Source organism: Sander lucioperca, chromosome 9, assembly GCF_008315115.2.
Source record: "Sander lucioperca isolate FBNREF2018 chromosome 9, SLUC_FBN_1.2, whole genome shotgun sequence".
NCBI lineage: Eukaryota > Metazoa > Chordata > Actinopteri > Perciformes > Percidae > Sander > Sander lucioperca.
In genome coordinates, this window is record NC_050181.1 from 7,689,514 (window position 1) to 7,716,911 (window position 27,398).

Here is a 27,398-nt window from a genome sequence, read left to right on the forward strand (position 1 = left end):
TAACACCATAGATAAGCATCTTTATTGAGATACATACAGTATAATGTTTTACACGTAAGACTTAAATAAGTTGCAGTTTTTGTACATTATCACAAACAAAGTGTGACTTCAATTACCACACATCACTTGGCAGAGAGGGCACAACACGAAGCACGACAATCAAATCAAGAAACATCGAGAATCATTCAGGGTGCAGATTGAAGGAGGAAACCACCATTTTCAAGTCATTACACAAAATGAACAAGCCATTATTAAAATGGCAAAGAACAACGTACATACAGTACACACTCATCCACACAGTAATACACAAACGCACGTGCACAGGAACAGTTCAGCTTCGGGCTGCCACGACAGGCGCTTGCTGCTGATCAGTGGACTGGAGTTGTCTTCCCAGGTACTCCCTGTGAAAGAAAGTAAAATAAATTACACCTCAGCACTACCAACACAACCTCACTCTATGCTGAATTAGATGCATTTTAATTCCCATCCACCAGATTGCCTACTGAGTAGTCTATATCGATGACGTTTCATTTACGGGATAGTTCCGGTGTCGACGGAGGTCCCTCATTTTGGTCCCTCACCTTCCGTTTTCTAAACTCTGGTCTATTCGGGAAACATCCTCCGAGCTAGAACCGACAATCAAATTATATTTATCTTTTTTTTTTGTAAATTCTCAGCACACACTCGACAGCCATTTTAATTCCAGAGCTCACCTCCCTACGTGCACATGTTCCACCAAAACAAGTTCCTTCCTGAAGCTATTTTGCAGCGGCACTGTTGCGATTGGTTTAAAGAAATGGCAATAAACCAGAGCGCGTTTTTCTCCCATCCAGGAATGCTGTATGAACTAGCCAGACCCTCCTCCGCAGAGCTGTGAAGGAAGGTCTGGCAATGCAAGACTATGCCGAGAGTAAAATGGAAAATGATACCACTCTCGTGTCTGTATGCTGTATTCCCGTCCAGCTGATTATTGGGGTGGAATTAGGTCCTTTAATGTCAGCATAAGTGGTAGTTTTAATTTCAGAATACAAGCTTCTGACCCTGACATGATTTATATGTTGAAATACTGTATAATGCCATTATTTTGAAAGGTCACGCTTCTCCTTCAGGCTTCTTTTTGACAGTTACATTCATATGATATATTTTAAGATATCACCTTAATGATACCAGAAATATCAAATGCCTCTCACAAACCTAAAGATCGAAAAGGCTGGCAAATACATTCTGACCATGGGTAATTAACCATTAAGGTCCCTTAAAAACTAAAACTCTGTTGGATTTCCTTATTAAACCCTTTACTACTGCTATTTTTACAGGCTGTCATTTTCCTGCATGTACACTAAATATGTACACATCAGCAAAATGTCCTTACTGATTCATACAGTAGAGATTTTAAGTACTTTTCTGCATGTTTCCATTTTTGTCTCAGGTTAAAATACCGCTCATCTCCAGTCAAAGCCTTAATTCCTGCACTTTAATGTTTCATCTCATTGCTGGCGAACATTCACAGTACTTTCCAGTCAAATCAAGCAGGTGTACACATTGTTTCGAGGGGCAAAAGGCTGCATCTACACCTGGGAATTTCAGTGATTAGAATGCAGTTAGACTGAAATTATTTTTTGTTTCTGGTAGAAATGAAAACCTGCAGACTCTCCGAGGAACACAGTCCTTCACACCTGCTCGACAATAATTCAAGTCTATCGAACACAACAGGTTTTAAGCCTCTGAGTTTCACATAACCATCCCCTAGTTCCTATAAGAACGTATGCTTACATGGAGAATTTCAGCTTTTAAGAGGAAACTAAATAATCCAACATGTAAAATCTCCACACTTCCCTGAAGTTGTCGTGGTGACCTTTAGCTGGTCTGCAAATAGCAGCTGTATGTTGATTCAGAATAACACCAAGAGAAAAAGACAAAGGCAGATGGCAATAATTGGAAGGATGAGCAAGAGTTGCTTTATGAATGAATACTTGCACAGCATAATGAGTCATATCGCCTTATCTTAAATCAAAGGCTATATAAGGAGCAATGATCACGTTGTACTGTATATGAACAGGGCACCAGCCAATGAGAGTCGTTCAAAAGATAAATGTATGGATATGAGTTTTGGACCCCCCCCCCCCCCTTTTTTTTTAATAAGAAAAATAAAAAAAATAAAAACTTATTTTGCATTGCACATCTAATTGTTTGTATTATATAAATGTTTTTTTTATCAATCAGTAATGTGGTAACATGATCTGATTCCCTTTTGTTATTGGTTGTTAAAACAGTGCCTTTAATATAAAGCTGTGATGTTTCACATTGTGAATTAAACACCCGACGAAGGTCTATAACCAAAATGGTGTATCTGTAATAAACTAATTTTTTTCAGGTGATTTCCTTTCCCTAGGCAGCTGTCTACCAGGTTTACATAAGATAACACTAAGATTACTAAGTTTATTCATGACGTGCTCTATGGCCTTAAGAAAGAGCCTAATAGGCTTTTTCACTTAGGCTGTGAAAATGAGAAGGAAAAAAAAAAACAGTAGTGCAGTGATTAGATCTACATATTTATCGGGTTATTGTAAAAATTACCCGAATACTGTTTTTTTAATTTTATTTTCGGCTTATAAAACCTAACTGTTAAGAAGCTGTATCAACTATAATGTCAAAATACAAATAAAGACAAAGTGGTACACTGGAAACTAATTACTCACTGGAAATTATCAGTACATTCTGTGATCATTTCAGTTAAGGACAGTTTACTCAGTAATCTGGAACACATATGTGGGTATTTTGCTGTCCCTAATAGCCAGGCTAGTGTATGAAATGCAATCTAATGATAGATCATGAAATGTCCATGAAAACTATGGACTTCTGGAGAATGGGCTGTGCTTCATTGAAGCACAACAGAGGCCAGTACAGCACAAGGACAGAGTAACTCAATAGCTGAAACCATCAATAGCTAAAATACAATCTACCACAACTTGTTCATGTTCCACAAACATGTCAGGAAAAGAACTTTTCAAAGCAGACTGAAGGGTAAAATGATAAATAAGTTTCTCAGTTCACACATTCATCTTTGCTGTTGTCATGACAGCAGGGGCCTTTAGAAAGTAAAGACAAGAAGATCTTACATGGAATTTGTGGGTGGATGACACCTCACCTTTTCAAAAAATAAACTTCTTTTTAGGACCAGCCTCAGTATTCCTCATTCTGCAGCAGCAATCACACATCTGTTTTCATGAAGGCAATGAGTGTGGGCAGCACATAATCAAATATGACGAAACAACCATGACACACAAACCTCACAAAGTATGTCCTGTCAAGGTAAACAAACTGGCAGAAAAGCCACCAGCACATAACAGAGAAAACTGACATGAACAACAATGCTCAAGTATTTACATCATTGTCTCTTTCAAACCTATTTCAACACAAAAACATATCAATCATTGTGCTGCTGCAGCATGCCGCCATCCATCCATTCATCTATTATCTACTGGGGCTGCAGCCAATCCAAGCTGACGTTTGGCGAGAGGCAGGGTACACCCAGGACAGGTCGCCAGACAATCACAGGGCTGACACAGGGGAAGGCGATATGGCCTTAAATTTATATCACAGTATTTATTTGTTTATTTTGCAGTTACAGTATTACATCACAGTACTACAAAATTAAAGGGATACTCCACTTAAAACATGATCCTACCTCTTTTTACTATTGGCGATGTAAAGGACTATATCTTAAAGCTAGAGTGCAGAACCTTTACATATAAATGAACGTCTGTTACATTGAAGCCCTTGCCAAACAAGTTCACTCAATGCTGATTAAACCTATCGCTGCCAGGGAAAGCTCTCTTTATTTCTCAGTGTACCAGAGTTGTGGTGGCTGTGGCGACATTCCCGCACTGGCACACTGGAAGTATGCTGATACAGCTTATTTGCGCTCAGAACATATAGTTTATTAACTCCACAACAACGTTGTTACAAAAGCAATACACAGAGTGCCGTCAACCAGCCTTGCTCACTTACAGTTCTTCACAGCGTATTTGCTCATTCTGGCTCTCTTATGGTTACACAGTATGTCAGTCTACCTGTATTACCCAATACCTTTACAGGCAAGAACAGGGGAGAGATCATAGCTACATGGCGTTATTATGAATCCCACTGCTTTTCATAAGCACGTCGACAGTTTGTGTAATTACTTTCACTGCCAAAGGGGTGAGACAAAAGTTCTGCACTCCAGCTTTCCACTGGCGCTGTCCGCTGTGTGTGCGTGTGTTAGTCCGGATCGGGCCGAATTTTTCTGTCCAAGCCCGGCCCATGTCCGACAGAGCCGTGAACAAACCCAGCCCAAGCCCGACAGGCATTAAGAAATTTGTGTGCGAGCCGGACACAGTTAAAATCAAATTTTTTTTTCTCATAACAATGACACATGCACGTTTGTTTGTGTGGAAAGCCCACTTTTATTAAGCAACTGTAGGAAGGCATTTGGAAATGTCAACAGATGAGCGCATCAGCGCACACGGGGCAACAAGCGCACGTTAATAAGCTGTTAAAATGTTCAATGTGTTAACCTTTCCTGCTTGCTTCGTTTCCGACCGTGGTCAGGAAACCAGGGGAGACTCGTTACCTCCAGGGCAGACGTTGTAAAATAAATAACGTTTGGGTTAAAATCCCGTTTCTGGTGAGCAAATGAATGAACTTGGCTTTCAGTCTGGGGTTTATCTCGGACACCGCACACACTGTACAAAACTTAAACTTATTCCACCAACTCTGCTCCGGTCGCATCTACACATACAGTATATAAACTGGACCAACAGATCCCGTTGCTCTGGACGGAGACCAGTGAAGGATATTAGAAGCACTTTTCCGGTGAGCGCTGAGCGTTACTGCGCAGCCTCCAACTGAGAGAGACAACATAAATGTGACGTGAGCAACCTGTCTGAAAGTTGTAAGTCTTCTGGTAGCTGTGCCAAGAGAAATCTCAATCATTCCCAATCTTGCAGAGACGGAAAGTGTAGGTATATGTAAGGAGATAACATAGGCACAGGCTAATTATTGCTAACTAAAATGCTAGTTAACATTAGTAATTAAACTTAAACAGCTATACGGTAATTCCTCTACTATGCGACAGTAAGTCGCGTGGTTATGACACAATCGTTAGCCTATTTTTACAAAAACTTCTGCTACGGAGCCATAACGTGAGATACAAGGTAATGGAGCCTTTTATACATTGTTGTGTTTAAGAAATAAACAATGGACAAAATTAAAAGTCTTTAAAACGCTTCAGATGTAAAGTTATTCGCGGTCAAAGTGACGTCAAAATGAATGGCAGTCAATGGAATGCTAACGGCAGGTGAGTGCTTGTTAGCATCAAAATGGCTCCATAGGATCAAAAAGTTTTTGCGAAATCCATCAACATTTTGTGAAAGCACCAATTGTCAACCCTACAATATCGCTGCATTATCAATATTGAGGTATTCTGTCAAATATATCATGATATTTGATTTTCTCCATATTGCCCAGCTCTACGGGGTGAACATGCAAACTCTACACAGAAGGGCCCAAGCCCAGAACCCAGAACTCTCTTGTTGTGAGGCGTCTAACCACTGCAACACCGTGACGCCATAGGATGTCGCCACATGAAGGCGTAGGCGAAATAAAGACTTATAAGGAGTAGTAAAATAAGTAAAATAAAATACAAGAATAGATGAATGTCTTTAAGATGTGATTTGTGTGCCGGGCTTTTAAATGACACCTTGCTGCTTTCACATAGCTGGAAAACAAGCTGTGAGTGATGAAATATCCATTTCCATATCAAATCAACATTGCCTGGAATATGAAGTAGAGCTGGGTGATATGGAGAAGAAAAAAAAAAAAAAAAAAAAAAAAAAAAACTTCACATAATTAACCCTGCATCAGCCCTTTCTCTTTCTGCAGTGGTTATCTGATCTTTCAGCCTGTAAGATGTTATTACATCATGTTATAGATTAAAACACATCTATCTTACACTGGTAGTTGCAGTATTCAGGTTGAGGTGGTGAAAATGCATCTTCCTTTCTATTGTAGGTCTGATAATGGGAATCTGCTTTTCTTTCTTCACAGTCGCTGAAACAAGACTGAAAACCTTTTGTGCTGCAGTGGATAAATAAACTTCTACCCACACTTCAGTGAACATACAGTTTACACAGAACATTAAGGCCACTTAGATGGGAAAACAGCACTACTATATGATATAAAACAGTAACACAATACCTCCATCCACAGTTGCTCAGGAAGCAGAGTGTGTTTTAGATAGTGGCAGCAAAACAAACATTTTCACTTATTGCTTGATGATTTTTAGCGTTTCCAAGCAATCCAGTAGACAGAAAAAACACACAAAGATGATGGGCAGGTTGAGTGTTAGGGTCTGAGAAAATGCAAGGGAGTGGTGCTTTAACATTAAAGCTGAAGTATTGACCAGGGCTTCAGTAAACAAAGCACATAGTTTGTAATGGTGCTTGTAAATGTGTCTCATATGAGTCTTTTTTTTTTTTACAGAAACACATAACATTAGGATCCCTAAAATGTAGTTATTAAAGAATTGAAGTTGAGCTATCCAGCTGCTGGCTGTAGCTTCATATTCACAGTACAGACATAAAAAACGTATCAGTCTTCTCATCTAACTCTCTGTGAAACTACTCCTTTAAGACAAACAACTCTCACCAAGCATTAGCCTCGTTAGTTAACTGTTGCATGCACAGAGGTAATGTTTTAAACCACAGCCACTGACACACACAAAACAACCATAAAGATGGACCAGCAAGCAACTGATTAACATCATCAAATCCAAACTGACCCACTACTCTGTCTGTCTTGATGTGTGAAGAACACAAGGGCAAGAAAACTAATGTCTGTCTTCTATATTTTTCTCTTTGTATTCTCCATGAATAACATAACACACAGTAAAAACAGTTAGCTAGTTGGTAAGACGTGACCTGTTGAACGTTACAAAATTATGCAACAAATACTGACTTTAACAGTTGAATGCTGATGTAATAAACACATATTTAAGTTCAGATCATCTTTAAAAGCCATGACACAGTCTACCCACACAGGGGATTTAACTTATTTTGCTTGATTAGACCTTTTTGTTTAGGACTGTGTGGATTAGGGCTCAACGATTAATTGCATTTGCGATAATATCGCGATATGTTAAAACGCGATTTCCTAATCGCAAAGGCTGCGATTTGGTCACATGACTCGCGAGAGCAAATCAGTCTGCACTCCGCAGAGAAAGCATCAACTACCACGCTAACGCTACGCCGTACCTGGAGCTGATTTCTGTCATTCAAACAACTCTGAGTTGTAGTTTAAAACTTTTACAGCCATTTTAATAAAATGAAGGGTTTTATTCGGGCTTGAGTCCATACATGCAGTTAATGGATACAGGCACACAGAACTCAAGGCTCGGTTGGCAACGATTAGCTCTGATTAGCGGTTAGCTCCGGTTAGCGGTTAGCTCCGTTATAAAGATATGAGTGGAGGAGCTGCCACTGAGAGGGGTAACAACCAGACTGATTAATGACGTTCAGGGAGCTTTCACAGCAGCGTGGCCGCGGTGTTTCAACAGTTTTATTAGTACAGTTAATCCCACGGCAAGAACACCAGCAACATGCTAACGTAACGATAGCCTCTCTGAACAAGTACACACGGCAGCACGCAACTTCACGAGGGGGAGGGGCTGGAGGCAGCTCCTCTCTGTGCACTGTAAAAAATACACTGTTGTGTGTGTGTGTGTGTGTGTGTGTGTGTGTGTGTGTGTGTATATATATATATATAGATATATACTATATTTTACTTATTTAACTGTCTAGTGTGTAATTGTGTGTTCATACTATAAATGATTTATAGTATTGCGCTTATAATTATTCTTTGTTGAATAATACAGAAGACTAAGAGCTTAAAAAAATGATCGAATATCGAATCGCAATATTTGGGGAAAAAATTAGATTATTTTCAAAAATCGTTCAGCCCTAGTGTGGATGTGTACAGACTGAGCGTTAGTGACATCTCTGTGAAGCTCTGGCTTTGTTGGAGCAAATTATAATTTCATCAATCTTATCAGTACACAGTCCATTAACCTCGCATAATTCCCAGCATCACTCCGCCCAACTTCAACCAAAGCAGACATCTAATCAGCCAAAAATAACTGAAAATACCTGTGAGGGTGAGCAGGGAATCATTTGTATGCACATGTAGGGGTTGTTATTTAATGTCAGAAAGCCTGGTTCAACTAAAACTGTAAGGGCTAATTTTCCTCATGACAACATCTGAATGCACAACATCAATGAAGCTACGAATGTGTTCATACCAGTTGTGGACCATGAGCTTCTGCACAGCCAACAGGGCGTTGTAACGGACGAGCTGGTCCTCGTGGTGCATGTGATTCATTACCAGCTGTTTTCCACCCAGCTGCTCAATCACCCTGAAATGGGAGGAATATAAAGGAATAATGGGAGAAAGCCTTTATCTACACAGACAACAGGTACTATTTTCATGTTTTAGGTCATTCAGTGGTCTAGCACCAGGTAATTTAATCCAGCCTGACTGAAGGGTCTCTGGCCTTGTAAAAGGATATAGTGCTTTGAAGAGGAAAACAGGCCAGCATAATGCATGTGATAACACAGTAAATGGTGTGACTAGAGAAAAGAAAAGTAGGTGAAAGCACAGGAACACTTGTACCGTTACATACAAACTGGGTGCATTAAAAGTAGTGGGGTGTAATTAGAAATGCAAGGCTGGAAATAGGGCATATCGACCCTGAGATCTGATCACAGGGTAATAAGATTAATATGTCAATCACATAGTGTCTTTAGGATAACAAACATTGAGGGAAACCTAAAATATGGGGAGAGGATAAGGTGTCCAGACAAGAACTAGCAGCATCAGAGGATTAAGGAAGACAGAAGCGACAGACATCCTGAACTTCAGCATTATCGGACACAAACAAGACAACAATCTCTCTCATTTCCTTGGGGTTGTGAGGAGATGGGATAAGCTTCATGGGTACAGGCCAATCAGTGGGTTTAGTAAGTATTTTTCCTTTTAAATGTGATGTTGTTGAGGCTGTACTACCACAACGGGGTGCCAGAGTCAGAAATTCTACACAGTGGCATTAAAACGTGGGGTATACTCGCAGCAGCCGAGCTGTCGAGCGCCAGTGTGACGTCATGGGAGCGCCGTAACGGTTTATACTCGCGCGTGGTGGTTGCGACACTAGTTGCAGTCTTCTCCTGAACAGAGGTGGCGCTAAAGAGGAAAGGCTACCGACTTTGCCATTTCTACGGACTAGAAGAAGAAGAAAAAGGTAAACAACGGCAGAACTGGCAGCAGCATTGCCGTCAATGTTTCGATTTGATTCGATGACCTACTTTGTCGGATCAAGCCTTTCATTCACCATAAAAGAACTCATCTTAACACAGTAAGTTTACAAGAGGGACTTGCAGTCACTCTGAGAGTCCTGGCATCCGGTTGCTCTCGAGCTCGTTCATGCTTCCTGTTTCCGCTTTGTCGTGCGCCGCTGAAAACAATAGAGTGGTGCGCGCCCTCTGGTCGCGCACTCAAAATCCTGTCACGGCAGCGAGATCTACGTCAGAGGCGGCGTCAGCCGATTTTGCCGGGGCTTCAGCCCCGAATGTTTTGAGTGTAGCCCCGAATGTATTTTGAAAAGTTGACTGACAAATATGAAACCGGACAATAGCCTATGTAAACGTGCCTGATCGCCTGGCCATTCATACCTGACGCTTATTTCTCCGTGCCTGTCACAAAGCGATATTCTCTCTCTCTCTCTCTCTCTCTCACTCTCACTCTCACTCTCTCTCAAAGAGAGAGGATGAGTGGGGAAAACTGTGGTAATTGTAGCATATATGTGGCTGTGTGTGTCCGTTCGTCCGTCTCTCTGTGTGCCTGATCGCGTGTCTCGCTGTGAGAAGTCAAGACTATGAACCTACACTGAGACCTCACCCGCTCAGCACGGGTAGGAGAGACTACAAGACCGCCGCCGCGGTAGGCTACCGACTCTAAGATCCAGCAGATCAGATAAGCAAAGCCCATGACGTGTTGTCGCCATAGCGACTGCAAGCAACAGTGATTAGACTGTGTTGTAAGCGTAACCTTTCAAGCTGAAACCAAGAAGTGCTCTACCATTAGACTACATTCAAGTTAAAGTGGTGTGAGAAGAGGTTCAACTTGGAAATTCCAACTATAAGGACTCAGCTCTATTAACCTTGCATTACATTGCTTAGCCTACATGGTTTGGGGATGAATCTAATGTGCTGGTGTTTCTGGTTGTTACATGCTACAAGGTGTAAAGGGTAATCTAACTCCATAAGGGAGTGAATACGTTTTGAGTATAAGGTGAAAGAAAAGGACAACATAAGTTTAAGTACTCCTCCACGACTCCTCCAAATCACAGAGAACACAGATGGGATGAGTTATATTTTGAATGTGCACAAAGTTTTGAACATGAGCAGAAATCTTGCTCAAACATCTGAAATATTACAGTCCAGGGCTTTATTAATTCATTAAAATTAATTAATGTATCATTGAGGTGAATAATTGTCATGTGCACTTTAAGGAGGTTACTTCCCCAACAAAAGACGCAAAAGAGGAGGGAGGAGTAAATTATAGGCTACATGTGTGCTGACTCAGATATAATTAGAAATGTCGATCCAAAGGAGAATAAATAGTTGAAAGCAATACAGAATGCCTGAGAGCCTTATTGCAATATATTCCATTATGTTTTTATATTTTGAATTGTCCCCTATGTTTCCCTTTACATATTTCCAGCATAAATAGATTCAGAAAAAGGTAGAAATATGAAATAAATGAAGTGTTTAATGTTCAAAATGTTCTGGACGAGGACCCCCAGACCCCCCGCATCATAGGTCACCACACAGATCTGGAAACAAAACCTTGGCCTTTGGGTTGCCAGGTCAGTTATGATTAGGCCAAATGTTGGAGCCATCTGACTTACATCTACAAACTGGAAAGCTAAAATGAATATACACTGGCTATTAACAAGCTGGGCAAGCCAATTGCTGTTTTGCATTGCATTCAGATTATTTAAAATCGGTCCGGGCTAAGCCCCAAACCTCCTCAAGTCCTGGAAACGCCCCTGACCTACGTCATTTTGACGTCACATTGGCGCGCGCGAGCTCGGCTACAGTGACTGTAAAACGGCCTTGAGCTTTGATACAAATTGGTTTTCACAGAAACATGCCTTACCGTTTGCCACGTGGGTAATGCCGCACATACTCTCCGATGTCGTGAGCTGCCACTGCTATGACTTGAGGATCATCAGACACCTCCAAAAGCCTCGTCAAGATCCTATTGAAGGCAGACAAAATGGGATGCATTTAAATGGAGAGGTCCGTCTGCATTGAAAGGCAGATTACATCACACCTTTTTCACTCTGAAAATCACATATTTCTCAGATGCTTCTAGGGAAAGACTTTTCAGACAAAGCTTTGTAAAATAAATTAGATGAGATTCTTTAACCCTGAAGAAGTGTTGGATGTAAAAATGCACTGATCTTTCTCAAAGCCAATGTTACTTTAAAACCAAGAAACCAAAACTCTAAAATCAAAATCCATGGACATAAGACATAAGGCATCTGAATAAGTGACACCTCCGGGTTTAAAGTGAGACAAAGCATTGAGAGAATCGAGTGAAAAGACTAAGAAAGAAGGGGGGGTAATATAAGCTGAAATGATGCCTGAGCTAATTACAGAGAGAGGACAGTGATGAGAGAATGACATGGGTAGATCAGGATTTTTACTCAATGTCAGTAGCCCCAACAGAGTGTGTGACTGGAATAACAAAGAACACAAATTGATGTTTTATCTCTTGTGATCCGAGTCCTTAGATTGGACACACACACAACAAGAAAGAAAAAACTATGTTGAAGGGCTGTGCAATCATCAGACAAGATGATGGTGAGTGTAGCTGTTAAAGGACAATTCCGGCGCAAAACGAACCTAGGGGTTATTAACTGAAGTGTACCCACTCTGTCGCTCTCTGGGACATGTTTTCATGCTAATCGAATGAGTTTGGAGCTTTAACGGGGCTACCGCGGACCGCTGGTAAGCTTGAAATGCAAGTATTCGGGGCATGGGGACACTCAAATTAAATTGCTATTTAATACCACTAAGAAGGCTCGAAATATCACCACACTTTAACGTTAGCATAATTAGGGTCCCTAAATGTGAACCGAAACATTGACAACGTTGTAAGTGTACAGCTAGTTTATTAAAAAGATAGATTATAAAGACAGTCGTGTTCATGTTTACTTGCGGGGAGCCATCTTGGAAACCAGTCATGACTAGTCGAACCCCGTGCAATGTGGAATCTCCATAGACAGTATGGGAATTCCACGTTGCACGGAGTTCGACTAGTCATGACCGGTTTCCAAGATGGCTCCAAACTCATTCGATTAACATGAAAACATGTCCCAGGTAGCGACAGAGTGGGTACACATCAGTTAATAACCCTTAGGTTCGTTTTGCGCTGGAATTGTCCTTTAACAGTACAATCTGAGACAGGTGTTACCACAGAACTCAATGTGAATGTTTGAACAAATGTGACCATGGAATGTTTAATGCCAATATACCTATAATAATACCTATCATCTAAACACAAGAATCAATGTATTTTTTTTACCCTAAACTTTTCAACATTAGGTTTCAGTTCCATTAAAGGGGACCTATTATGCTCACTTTCCAGTTCATACTTGTATTTTGGGTTCCTAATAGAACATGTTTACATGTTTTAATGTTCAAAAAACACTTTTCCTGCATTCCAATACTACCATATTATTTAGTAGGGGTGGGAAAATTAGTTTTTTAGAAATGTCTCATGATATATTGTCTCTAGAAGTGTATAATTCAACTTTTGTTTTTGTTAAAGAAGGAAAAGAAAATCGCATTACTCAATGCTATCAAATCACCATACTTCTAGAATTGCAATAAATGAAAATCGCAATACAAATCAAATCGGCACCCATGTACCGTGAAAGAATTTAAATCGGGACAAAAGCATATCGTCCCAGCCCTATTATTTAGAATGCCAGAAAAATATTTAGCATGTCCCAATACATAGTATGTCAAATGCAGTATACGAAAAATACCAGGATGTTCTATTGCATCCAATCGGATTTTGCGAAATGCAAGCCAGCATACTTTTCTGGCTATTCTGATCCACAATCCTTTGCGCAGCACATATGAGCAAGAGGGTCAAAGTTCAACCTCAGCCATAGTTTTTCTCATACTGCCCATGGCTGCTGCACCTGTAATCACTAACTGTCTGAGAAATTAACATCAGCAACCAAGATTACAGCTTTCCCAGATGTTAGCATGTAGCTACATGTAGCAGCGGATGTGATGTAAACACTTGCAGTAATATCCCTGGAGCAGATGACCATATATATAGAAATCCGGTTTTGGCTCACAGGGATTTCTTTTAAATATGATTACCTCATTACTTAAAGCTTTGGCCGTGTTTAATATGAACATCCGATATTGTAAAATTATATATATATATATATATATATATATAGTACCAAATATTTCAAATTTGTATATGCCACTCACAAAAAGCTCACAGTAACTGAAGAGTCTACAGCCATGCTAGCACCTCTGTGAGGCTGTACCACAGCAGTGCTTTGACCTAAATGCTAATGTCATCATGCTAATAGGCTCACAATGACAATGCAAACATGCTGATGTTTAGCAGGTACAATGTTTACCATGTTAACCATCTTAGTTTAGCACGTTTGCATGCTAGCAAAAGCCTGATTTCAATATGCAGCTTACAGAAGAAAAAAAAACTTCACATTAAAATTCAATTCAACCCTTTAGAATTAAATCACATCTTTTCATTTCCGTTCTCACATTCAAATTTAGAATACATATTAATTCACTTCTCTAGTGGCAACATCTGAGTGTATGATCAAGCATATCCAATATCATTGTGCCCTTGTGTGTCACTACAATAAATGCTTCATCCTACTTGAGGAGCTCGTAGTTCTTCTCGTTCAGGCGGACGGCGTTCTCACGCCAGAACTTCTCAGACTTGTGCACAGGACTCCATTCCAGGCGGCCGGACTTAAGTTCAGAGCTGTACTCATCAAATGAGCTGTTGATAAAAAATACATACAACATTAAAATGTTTTTTTTCCAACAAGAGGACAGTCCAAAGATCTTCTTTTAGTTGTCCCTCTGCAGAAAAGCTGCTTTCTTTCAACCCACCTGTTGTACTGAGAGGTACAGCATATGGTCTAGTTGAACACACTTTAAGTAAAGAGAATATCTAACTTTCTATATGTACGCATCTATTCTGAATGCTGCATTGTTTACAACCACACAGCATTCAAAATAAAGAGAAATGTAATAAATGAGAAAATAGACTAGCTTCATGAAGGTTGATCAGATTCATGTACAGCACTATAATATACTCTTCCTTATTTTTTTAAAGAATATAACACACAATGTTTTCGCAATCTGCTCTCTGTGGCGGAAATACTCATGACTGAATGTTTTGTTGTTTATGAAATGGAATCGACTGGGTACCTCAGATCCTGTACGCTCTCTCCCAGCATCTCCAGCAGGAATTTAATGTCCTCGGTGATGTCCTCGTCGTCATATTTCTGCTGCTCGAGGTTCTCGAGTTGCTTTAGCACCTTGCACTGAATCATGGCCAGGGCGTACTCCTGACGAGTCTCCTTCTCTGCTGACTTCTCCAGAAGATTCTGTAAGTGAACAGTGTGAGGAACAGATGTTGTATATTAATAACTACACTTATAAGTGAGCAATTTGGTTGAGAAATTAGATATCCAACATCTGAAAAAAATACACCTACTCATACCAAACGAATCAATGAATGAACGAGTGCATACGAAATCAGTGCTGCAACAATCAGTCGATTAATAGACTAGTTGAGTGACAGAAATTTAATCAACACTTACCACAATGAAACCAAGTAGTTTAGGAAACCCAACCCATATTTAGCTTGAACCCCTAAGCCCATTGAGGGCGTATCTACAACTAACTACACATATCTGGCAATTTCTTTCTTGCAATAACCTGTGATGTGTGCACAACATCCCTCTCAAATAGAGCAAATAGGCCAGCTCACAGCAAATGTTTAGAGCCTGATTGCCTTTAAAGGCTTATGGCTAAAAGAAATGTCATGTTTTCTGCAGCCTAATTAAATATGTTTTTTTTTCAACTCTTAGATGGTCCGGATAATTTATGTCACATTGCAAGTCCCATGTGGTGAGCAGGCTAATTTGCATAGTTAGGACGAATGTGGAATATGTTTGTAAAGGATTTTGTAAAAAGATAATTATTGTTACTGTACATGTTATAATCCCAAATTCTTCTAAATCGGCATGACACACTAAAGAGAGCCCCAACTAGGGAGTGTTGGTGAGGAACAGTGTTTTTGTAGCTCTCCTCACTCTAAATTAAAGACAGTTACTGCAAGGTAAGTTGAACGACTCTCGGGAAAACCCACCCAACATCAAGATGTTTCAGTGTCCCACTTCACTGCCCACCGTTGTTTTTAATTAGTTGTAATATGAAACTGAACTACAAACTTCTCTCACCAATTAAAAACCGAGCCTATTTCTCTTGCGGGAACATTCCCAAACGTTTGATGTGACAGCTCTGCTGACGTGAGAGGTGTGATGAATGAGCTTTGGGGAAAATTCAAAGCAGGAACAGATGCAATCCACTGAGGCAAACAATAATACAGTACAAAAATACATACTCTAAAATTTTGTCTCAAACCAATTTCTTTCAGTAAACAAAAGACATGGAATGGTAGTCCATCAGGAACACAAATGCCTATTTACTGAGGTTAAAATGACAGTGAAATACTGATGGGAAATGGCTGACAGAGAAATACTGGCAACTTTAAATACCTTCCTCAGCTTAGAGCTGGGTGATATGGAGAAAATCAAAGATCATGATATTTTTGACCAAATACATCGATGTCGATATTGTGGCGATATTGAAGGGTTCACTATTGGTGCTTTCACAAATATTTACACATTGAGAGTTTTGATAAATAAATTACCAATAATGTGGATACCATGGCAAATTATAAAACAGTAAGTAAGTCCGGAAAATTATATCACTTGTAATGCAGCCTTTAAAACCAGGAAAAGACAACACGTGTGTCATATCACAATACTACAATATCCAAAATGTAAGACGATATCTAGCCTCATATATTGATGTCGATATAATATCGATATATATTGCCCAGCCCTACCTCAGCTACACATTTTCTTCCACTAGTGAAGGAGCTGATGTTTCAATCATGTAATCAATGGCATTTACCACACCGTTGTAACTGTGACCAAGGTCTCTGAGACTGTCTGGTGTTGCCGGGTTGGAAAAACCTAGAATCATTAAGGCTGGAAAAAAAATATACATTCTTAAATGAAATTAAAAATCTATATTTTTTTCTAAGGCATAATTCTTTGACTCAACATGAATCTGTTTAGCATTCAATATGATATGTGCTGAGGGTGGGCAGGTACAGCGTATCTGTGTTATAGCAGAGGATTATTACTGTTACCAAGAAATATTAGTATACTGTATGTTGACTAAGAGAAGTGTGTTTGTCTGCATAATAATGCTTAATTTTAGGAACCAAGCAATCATTTGTATACTCTTCCAAAACACAATACCTACCCCTCTAAAGACCTGGAAGTTATCACATCAATGTATTTCTCAGATGTCTCAGACCTGTGTTAGTGCCCTGTCAGACGCACTAAGTTCCTCTAGTAAATAGCACAACAGAATGGGAAGATAAATGGGGCCTAATTTTGTCAGGGTATAGTATAGGGAATTCATTACCTGGCACAAACGTGAAACAACAGAGCAAGTCCAGAACGCAGCTCTTAGGACTACATTAAATATTCAGTGGATGTTTGAGCAATCACAGCAGGTAGATTAAAGGGCAGCATAATCATAAATTATATTTATGCATCTTTTATGGGCTGCCTTATTTGTCATTTAAGTGTCAGGTTACTCTTGTTGTGATTAAGTATACAGCCTTATTAAATGCAAATGTTCAAAGTGCTCTGTTAAACAATGCACAGACTGTCCTATATCAGTATAACACTATAAGTGCTGAAAGAAAATTATGACCTGCAATCATTTGCAAGCAATTTTCAAAATATCTAATAGCTTTTTGCCAAACAGAAAATAACTTCTTTATGTGGTAAAATGTTACTACAAAAGTACATTTAAAAAATTTAAAAAAGTAAGATAATCTTGCGTTCCCCTAGGCCAAGATGTGGGACAGAAATTCAGTTAGTGTGGTCAAAACATCGGTGAAAAGTGGAATTTTAGAGACACACAGACCAAATGAGAAATTCTCCACATACCCTGAAGGCAGCCAGAATGATTCGAGTGACCTTTTCCTTGACAGACTCCTGAAGGATGTCCGACAGGGCTGGCACTACATTGTAGCGTCTCAACTGCTCACAGAGCTGAGGACTGAAGGCCAGGAGCCAAACACAGAAGATCATCTGGTACTGGAGCTGGAAGCCACACTTGTTGCTCAGCACCGCTGTGATGCTTAAACATAAAAACATAGTATATAAATTAATAAAAACTAAAAACGGAAAGAAATAAACGCTAAGTGCTGGGAAAAGGACCATCTATATCTACCATCTGTTAACTAATAGAATAGCTTTCACAGCTGTGTGCCTGCATGCTGCTCATCCATTATCTCTGATGATGGATGAGAATGAAATGTTCAAACAGTCTTTAGATAACAGAAGAGGCGCTCAAACTACAGAGTACTAATGACTACAGCTAGACAGCAAGTCATACATTTGAGAAATAGCTGGTAAGTGCAGAGATGTGGTGCTCATAGATGTGCACTAATTATCAAATCCAAGTCAAGCAGTAAGGCTTGTTTTTACAATGCTGTATATAGAAAAAAAATGTGTGCGACAAGCTAAAGATGTGAACATGTGGTCCAACGTCTGCCAACATGGCTACATCATTGAGCTGGCAGTCCCTTGGGAGGATGCGGTCAATGAAGCCTATGAGCGTAAGAAGCTGCGGCACTCCAATCTAGCAGCTGAAGCAGAGGGCCGAGGCTGAAGGGTGAAGGTACGCCCAGTTGAGGTGGGGTGCAGGGGCTATGTAGCCAGCTCTATGGGAAAACTCTCCACGGAAATTGCAATCAGGGGGCACCCAGCACCCTTCATAAAGTGAGTTTAATTTGCTTCCATTAGGAAGGACATTCCACCTCTCTTAAGATGTTACTAACAGGTACATGAGGTATTTTATTCCATCAGTAATAAAAAATGTAATTTGGACTGTTACTGGCTATGGATCTGACAGGGTGGTCCTCTAGGTTCTGGCTTTTTCTTCTTGCTGCTTTCTCTAGATGGGTTAGGTGAAGAGTGATGATGACAAAAGTGGCGTTGGTGTTAACCCTGTGTTCTTGAGTACTTTTTGTATTAATTATTGTTTTTACTCATTGCTGTCCTTTTGTGTACTTTATTCTAAATTGTTGTCTGTCTGTAAGCCAAGTACAACCCTATCTCTCCCGAATTTCCAGCTGTCATCTCTCTGTCTAGACTGAAATTAGACTAAAATCTAGACTGTGAAAAACTGTTGGAACTCTGTTATTAAGGAGTTATCACTCACCAGTTGACTCCATCAGCCTCCACCCAGGCGAACCTATACTCATTCACCCTCAGCATCAGTTGTAGGCACCCAGCCACACACTGGACGTACTGAGAGCTCTGCAAAGGACAGAGGCAAACATTTACTCAAACCGAAGCGTGAGCCTTAGCTGTGTAATCAGGAAAACAAACATGTTAGAAGGTCAAGTACAATTAGTGCAGTTCTGAAACACGTAGTAGTTGACAAGCAGATACAGCACATAGAAGAAGGCCAGTCCAAAACTTGCATTACCTCCACCGATCAAACCTGAGGCATCGCACATGCAGTCTGTAGTAATATACATGACCACATGCTAGATCACAGACCCAATAGTACAACACAGAGCAGTAGCAGGGAAAAGTGTCCCATCACACCTGAGCAGAATAATGTAAATTGAGATTAGAGTGGAGGAAGCTGAGAGGAGAAAATAGATCACATTAATCTGTTAATTAACAGCAGTTGAAGAAAAGCAAAGAAGTCCAGCAAGAAGAACAGGCAGCAGTGAGGACAGAAGAGTGGAGGTAACCTGGTTGAAAATGCAGAGGAAAAGATGATGTTCAATTATTAGTTAGTGCTCATGTTAATAGATTTCTGAGCACACTTCTCAGAATAATCACGCTATGCTTGTATGGAGTATAAAATGGTAGGATGCTGCTGCTGTGCAAATGCTACAACAATTTCCCCTTGTTATCCTAAAACAGGAAAAGCTGTTTGTCATGCACTTTCAGCATTAAGGAGAAGTGGCTTACTGCATGCAATTCCTACAGTTAAAACCAATCAGTTGCAGCAAACGCCATGCTGTCCAAATGGAGAATTCCTCTAAACTTGCTCTAACAGACTCAGGACTCTAACAATCTGCAATTTGAATAACTGGAGTGCAAGAACAGGGTGGGAGAGATAAAGAGGGGAAAGAAAAGATGTGAAAGTCCAGTGACACCTGGCAGATGCCAGCTTGCACAAACCCTGCCATTGAGGGTTTTTTTTGTGGAAGCACCAGATTGACTGAAGATGCACTTCACTGATACTCACTTCACTGGGGGAAATAGTTCCTGCTCCTGAGCCTGTTTCTGGACCTGTACCATGTAGGTTCTAATGAGAGATAAAACAAACAGGTGCACAATTTTTCAAAATCCATAGCTTTGAGCTAAGTCACAGTCCTGCTGGACTACACAGTATGTGCTGTACAAATGCAATTCAGTGACATCGGATGCTGACTGATTTGTTGATTGGCTGTTGAGAAGAGAAATGAATAATAAAACGCAATTTCAAGAAGCAGTTGTAGTTTGAGAACATATTTTGCAAAGACACAGAATGTTTAATAAAAAGAGAAATTGATAAAATCATGCTTTTGGAAGAGCTGACTATATCTGAATTGATGAACACCTCTGTATATTTTAGAAATACCAGGGTGCAATGTACAAGCATAAAGAAACTGGGAATTAATAAATATTCAGGTGTGTTATCAGCCCACTCTTTGGTGCATTCATCTGCCAAGGCAAAGCTAGCACCTACATCACAGCGTACAACAAACTCAAGGTCTGACAGGCAAAAGTCAATATGAATAAATGTGTTACAGTACATTTCAATCATTCCGGCAAGGTTTTCACCTTGAGCTCAAACAATAGAATTGAATTAAGGGAATAGTGATAGAAAGTAGAAATTACTTTTGCTGTTTCTATATAGTTTCTATATTAGAAATGTGGGTTTCTTTCAACCAAATTGTCAAAAAAAAAAATAACGTGGGTGGTTCCATGCAACGCTCTTAACAAGTAAAATAAATGATCAGTTCACTACTTTCATTAGATTTGGGTGTTTTATTCAATTTTCTAGCATTTGAAGAAAAGAAATGATAAAAGAATGTTGAAAAAAAAGTGACAAAAATGTTGGAAAAAGCTTCAAAAACTTAAAAAAAAAAAACAACAAAAGTGATTAAAAAAACCCCGACTAAAGTGTCGGAAAAAAAGCCATTTTAAATTTAGACCCAGAAAATCAAAAAGTTGCATGGTCGACGGGAAGACAACACAAGGGTTAAATAATTATACTCCACATGAGAAAGACGAAGCCAATGTATCTTGGAGATTGATGTCCTAATATCTAAGAAATTAAGAATCCATGACATGATAAATCTAATTAGTTAATTTATTTTAAAACTCAATCATGCAGTATACAGTGTGCACAGGCACAAACATTTGAATTGCACAGTCATGCTGCCAAGAAGATAAATCCCAATGAATTGGACCTTTCCAACAACACAACCATCATACATAACTTTGAATTTTCAAATGAGCATATACTCCACTTACTTACTTAGAATATTTATCTTGAAAATGAATGCCCTTGACAATAATAAATTCACTGATTCTGGTGACACCTGCCATCACCTTCCTTAAACTGCTACTATCAGGCAACATGTTTCCCATCACCTTATATGGCTACCATTAACTACACTGTACTGTAGTAGTCTGTTGTTAGTCACATAAAACAGACAGAACACACAATTTTACAGTAAAAAAGGTTACTGTAAAATGACAATATATAAACAGGTTAGTTTTTTTTGTAGTTTTTAAAATCAATGACAAAAGCCAAAAAAACCTCAGTAATCCAGATATTTAGATACACAGACTTTTATATATCACAAGATATTTTAGCAACAACATTCAGATTTAAATACCTGTGAACTGAGTTGGCTTTTGATCCAGTTGAAGTAGTAGTTCAGATCACTTCCCTCCATCAGATCACGGCCCCAGGCAGCCAGCTTAGCGATGATCCTCGCCGCCTAATAAAGGAAGGATATTTTAAATTCATATTGTTGTGCAAGAACAGTCATTCAACAGTATAAATTTACAGGAAGGCCATAATCAATTGCACTGAAAGATCACGGTATAGCATTTGTTACTTATTACTAAAATGGCAGCAATGGCAATCATGTAGCATTTCTTTGAGAAATTTTCCTTTTTGATGTAAAATATACAAACAATAAACGTGTATTTTCACCAACATTGATGAAACAGATTCATTTTGTTGCTTTGTTTTAGTCCTAAGGTAAGGAGGAGCTATTAAAAAAAGCTAAAACTTTTTTTGATCAGGTCTTCTACGGTGCATTAGAGTTTCATTAATTTAAATTTCAGGGAGAGAAAGAAATAAAAAAAAGAGAGAAAAGGATGAAGGCTAGACACATGGAAATAAAAAAGTACTTCAATTTAAAATACCTTGTCTTGAAACCGCACCAAAATACTGACTGAAAACAAAACATGATCTACAACCTCATCCAAGTGTGAAAATGCCTGAAGCCACATCAACTACCTCATACACAATTTTGGCTTGTAAAGTGCTTCCTGTGCCCTGTGATGAGACAGTAACATATTCTGTTTTCCAATTTCCTCCTTTGCTAGGAAATGATATGTAGAAATACCAAGGCTCCATTTTAAAAGCAAGAGTCATCATTATAGGTGAATTGAGTTAAAGTGCTGTGTTGCAGACTTTGGGTCACATGACGCCCACCTGCTGGATGCCATCTGGCTGGCATTTATAATTAAGCTGTGTGTGCCCTATCATAGTTTGTCGTTGGGTGGTCATCCTTTGTCTTTGAAAAGGGTGGCAGGTAGAAATCATTACATTAATTGGCTGTTTTCGTGGGAAAAGGAGAAGGTTGCTTTGTGAGGAATTATTGATGCCTTCCTATGATTAGAAATAGAGTTAACTCTGTGAAAAATGTAATGGAATCTACCATTTTAACTGTGGAATATAATCTCTGATATTCTATTTAATAACCTATGATGTTTGATAGATTATGCATGTCAGCAACTAAAAATACTACAATTTGATTAGGTTTTAAGCATGGACTAGAGAGGTTTCCTCACCTAGTTCACAGCCCACTGTGAACATATGTTGTTTTAGCTGTTTAATGTAAAGGCTGACATTGTTCCTCATGATGGCCAACTAGTCTAATGTTGCAGGGACAGCTTGAATTGTGATATGACTCCCACTGACAACCACTTAGTATCAACAACTCTTAACTCACCATGTGGACAGTAAAAAGGTCCTGACGGTTCAGCATGGGAAGGAAGTAGGACCAGGCGGTGTTCTTCGTCTTTTTGGCGTAGTCAAAGAAGATGTTGACCCGCTGATGGTTCTCCTGAGTCACACATGAATTAAGGTTGTAGATAAGTTCCTGGATTGTAAAGACCTATTTTCCTCACAAAATTAAAGTAAAACTAACTGTAGTAATCAAACACATGCTTTAGAAGGGAAGAAGATGGGAAGTCCAACTCTATATAACAGATTACTTAGGGTTTAACAGAATATTTACCAATTCAATTCTTTACTATTTTTTTTTTTAAAACTGTAACTACTGTTAATTGTTTAACCCTTTGAACTCTGAAATAGAAATTGTCAACCAGTGCCTACATTGGTATTTTTGCTTATTGTGATGTCATTTCTTGGAGTATCTTCAAATACTCATATCCCTAAAATCAGTACATCCTAAGCTAACAAGTTATGCAAGTCAATAAACCATAATAATCAATTAAAGTATTGACATTGTCATAAATAAAAGAAATACAAAAGTCTGACAAGTTTTTTTTTGTTATCAAATTATACTAAATAAACACACAAAACATTAATTAATCCAAAAAAATTCTAAATGTAGAAACATGAACAAAATATTTCTTAACACTCCATTAGTTATTTGAACTAAGTAAATTTTTTAGTTTTTGAGATATGCTTATTTTTATGAGCAGAGTGTAAAGACATTTTGATAGTTTTATTGGCAATAGAATAGTGTCACGCGGTTTGGCATCTGACGTCACGTAACGTGATAGCGGCATCACAAGCGTACAACGTAATGAAGCTAAAGACAGAAGCCTTAGCTTTCTTCTGCCAAAAGAATCACGCTCTAGCTGTTATGGTTTTTATTTTAGATCGTTTTATACAGGATCATGAAAACATCAATCTCCCGCGGCCATCACAGGGAAATATTCCACCGCTAGTTATCAATAATGTCATTTAATTTATTTAAAACCACAAATAAGTCTTTAAATGCACACAAAGCCTAAAGCAAACCTCTTGGTTGGTGGGGGTAATATATATATATACACACACGTCATATTTGTCCACAGTCGTTGGTATGTTTGTATACCTGCAGAGTGTCATCAATCAGAGTCAGGATGTACTGGACTGTCTGCTCCTTGGAAATGTGTGCCATCAGGTTCAGAAAGGTCTTTGCACACTGAGCAAAAACAAAATAGATACATACAACGTCAGAAAGACACAGCACCCATGTACCAATTCACTATTTGAACAAACTGCCTTTGCTTTTATTCTGCCTGACACGTCAAAAAAACTGTCAAAAGACTAACTCAGGTCAGCAAACTACTTATGTTACAGCATAAGGGTCCTTTAAGATCCACAATAGCACTACAGCAAAACAATGCAAGAGGCTACATTGGGGTAGGCATGTTAGTACTGGGTACAGGTAACAAAAATAAGGAATGAACCAGTTTGAAAAGCCAAGACACTGCAGGTGGTTTAACGTCTTTTGAGGTAGAATTGTAAAACGTTGACAGAACAGATTGATTGAACAGATTTTCGCTTATCTCAATGCCTATATGGTAAATTGTACATCAGCACAATGCCCAAAGAAATATAAAGGAGAAGTGCTAACACGTGTTGGATGAGTACTTAATACCTGATGTCCTTCATTGGTCAGAATGACCTGTTTCTCCTCAGAGTTGGCCACCTCAAATTTCTTGATGAATTCACAGTCCTCTACTGAGATCATCTGACTCCTACAAGAGAATTCATCAAGACACTGCCATTTTAGCACAATGCTACTACAGTATGCAATTAACTATATACATTGTTGACCAACAACAGCAAGGGCAACAGTGGGTGTGCTAATAAAGAGTGATTGTTTATAATGCTTAATCATGAGGCATTCAAAACATGTCCTTTACCATCGGAGCGAGACATACAACACTGGAGGATTGGGCTTTACCTGGTCATGAGCATGTTGCTTCTAATTACAAGAGCAGCTTACACAATAATGTTAATTAACCCTTCATAATACCATATGTTCTAGTTAAGGCAAAACACACTATGGATGGTCCATGGAGGTAGCTAGTTATAGTCAAACATGCTTATAGCACATCCACATTAAATGAAATAAGGACTCAAGTCATCAGATGATTCTTTTGGAAATGATAATGTGAGTCACAGGTCAGAACTGCTGTATTATAAAAAATGCAGGCTCAAAGAGGAAGTAGCACCCAAGACAATGAATCACATCACAGGAACTAGAGCTGCTTTTAGATTGACACACTGCACTCAGTTTGCAATTATTATACTGATGGATTCAGAAGATCGATGTAATGACAGCTTAACTTGTCTAATGACAGTTTGACATGCTGACTTATATATTATCCCAATATATTATATTAAATAACAATATCACAACTAAATATGCTAAATATGCAAATCATTCCATAAAATATGCACCTTACTCTAATTTATACCAAGTAGAGCAGTGAAATCAGTTAATTTCATTAAAAGTAAACTTTCTGAAGCAGAAGAGAAATGTATGTAAATGAGGTGTACAATATTAATTATTCAAGTAGTTAACACAAAGTAGAATAAAAACCTTTTGGACAGCAAACAAAAACTTTGCTAAAGTAGAATTAATGGCAGAGCTCTTGAGTTGAACTGCATTAGTACAGGTGTACGTAATAAAGTGTCCAGTGTTAACATGATGTACTGTTGTAATGTGTGCTTACTGCAGGTAGGACTGCCAGTTGACCAAATTGGCTCGCACCTCAGCTGCCTTTGCAGCAATGATGTTGGTGGGGACTGCAGCGTCCACAGCCCCGCGGATATCCATCCTGTGATAATATATCTACCACAGTATATGTATGAATAAAAATCCTGCTCCACCTGGATAGAAACATCAGAATGAACATCAGCAGAGTGACTCAATATCAGAGGCAATGTTACAGGTTTGGTTTGTGTGTACAAGCTACAAACTGTAAATAGTGCATATAGCCAACAATACAACACCTGATACTGATAATCAATTAAAGATGGCATTTAACAGTTACCTAGTTTGGTTAGCTAGCTAGCTGTTACAGAATATATTAACGTTATAGCCTACAGGTAGCTTTGAGCTACATATAATGTGCCATTTATACCGTGAATATTTCGACGTGTGTCAGATAATACTTACATTACATTTCATGTACTTCTAAGTTGAACTAATTCTGTTAGTTAACACGCTAGCTAACAAAAAGCCCAGCAGCTGAACTGAAGCAGAGCAGTTAGCTATTTAGTTTAGCAGCAGGCAAATTTGCGTGTTCTAGGATCGTGAAGGCGTGACCCGCCCCTACTCTGCCTCTGATTGGCTAGTACTCGTTGCCTTCGTTGGTTGGATTAGTTAGGTTTAGGCATGAAACGTGAGATTGGTTAAGGTTAGGGTAAGAATACCAAGATAAGCCAATCAGAGGCATAGTAGGGCGGGCTATTCCTTCGCCATCCTAGGAAACGCAAATTCACTAGCAGCAGGTCGTGCTAGATAACTAGCTTAACCCATGATGAATGTCACGGGTTTATCCGAGATAAATCAACGCATAGCATATTCATATTGACATTACACGATATTAAGGCTATATAACAAACATAACGCATACGTTTAAAATTGTCAAATTCTGACGTTAGCAGCGACACAGGAAACGCCGTAAGCTAGCAACAGAAAGCTAGCAAAATAAGCTGAAAATGCTAACCTAAGCTAGCTGTGCTAACATTGCTTCGCATACATTCTTTCACCGTTACACAGGTAATAACATTTACAATCACAGAATCCGACAAGTCATGTAATTGGGGAATTTTAACCTATGTGATAATGAATAATGGAGACAAATCTCGGTTGAGTTACTCACCCGGTTACTGTCCTGTGCTAACAGCTGACTGACTACAACACGGCGTCACGATCTATCATATGACAGTCACATGACGCAGTTGACCCAGCACGAGAACACGGAGATGTTTTTACTTTTTAATGGAAACAAATCATATATATATGGGCCATTTTATATATATATATATATATATAATGGCCCACTTCAGAATATTGTGCATGGATATTATGAGATTGTAACTACTGATGTATTAATGTGCAAACAACACTTTAATGCTGCAGCTGGTAAAGGTGTACTTAATAGGCTACGTATCTTATCCTATACTCATGTTAAATAAAAAGTACAGTTGTTTGCCTAGGAAGTGCCGTGGAGAAGAAGTATAAAGTAGCAGAAAATGGAAATACTCAATTAAAGTCTCAAGAAATGGACATGTAAAAAGTAATGGTAGTAAAAAGTAAAGTGCAAGTACCTCAACATTGTACAGTAACGCTACTTGAGTAAATGTTACTTTTCACCACTAAGAGAGTAAGAGAAGAGAGATGTACTGTATGAGTTTGTTATTTTCTAAACTGTTTTACTACCAGTGCTGCAACATTGGCCATAAGCAGGCATATCATTACATTTAGGAATCTTACATTATTCTCCCCCCACTCCTAGAATCAATATATGTAAACATGGTGGAAATACAGTGCTATTGTTTGATGTCACTATGCCAATTCAATTTCCTTTCCTAGGCTTAAAAATGCAGTTAAATTCCTACAGGACACTAAAGGCT

At 39.0% G+C, this 27,398-nt stretch overlaps 1 protein-coding gene across 3 annotated transcripts; it reads right to left on the reverse strand.

Moving 5' to 3' along the window:
• atp6v1h (ATPase H+ transporting V1 subunit H) lies at positions 1–26,748 on the reverse strand. Of its 3 annotated transcripts, none has more exons than XM_031294001.2 (14): positions 26,645–26,748; positions 25,490–25,646; positions 24,406–24,505; positions 23,857–23,946; positions 22,741–22,854; positions 21,391–21,495; positions 19,749–19,808; positions 18,702–18,799; positions 17,423–17,615; positions 14,592–14,770; positions 14,032–14,157; positions 11,251–11,352; positions 8,336–8,449; positions 1–401 (listed from the first exon to the last, which is right to left on the reverse strand). In XM_031294001.2, exons 2-14 carry the CDS (start codon positions 25,591–25,593, stop codon positions 332–334), a joined length of 1,455 nt encoding a protein of 484 aa, XP_031149861.1. In that variant the 5' UTR covers positions 25,594–25,646; positions 26,645–26,748; the 3' UTR covers positions 1–331. The 3 variants fall into 3 exon arrangements, with proteins under 3 accessions (XP_031149861.1, XP_031149862.1, XP_031149863.1); XM_031294002.2 differs by lacking the exon at positions 26,645–26,748 and adding an exon at positions 25,936–26,038; XM_031294003.2 differs by lacking the exon at positions 19,749–19,808.
• Positions 26,749–27,398: the final 650 nt, after the last annotated feature.

What these genes read in the sequence shown, in the direction of transcription:
- atp6v1h (XM_031294001.2), bottom strand. Translation starts at nt 25,593, where the DNA reads ATGGATATCCGCGGGGCTGTGGACGCTGCAGTCCCCACCAACATCATT. An exon ending in TGATTGATGACACTCTGCAG is followed by an intron (nt 22,855 to 23,856) that starts GTATACAAACAT and finishes TGTGTGACTCAG; the next exon opens with GAGAACCATCAGCGGGTCAA. An exon ending in ACCTTTTTACTGTCCACATG is followed by an intron (nt 21,496 to 22,740) that starts GTGAGTTAAGAG and finishes TTCCTTTATTAG; the next exon opens with GCGGCGAGGATCATCGCTAA.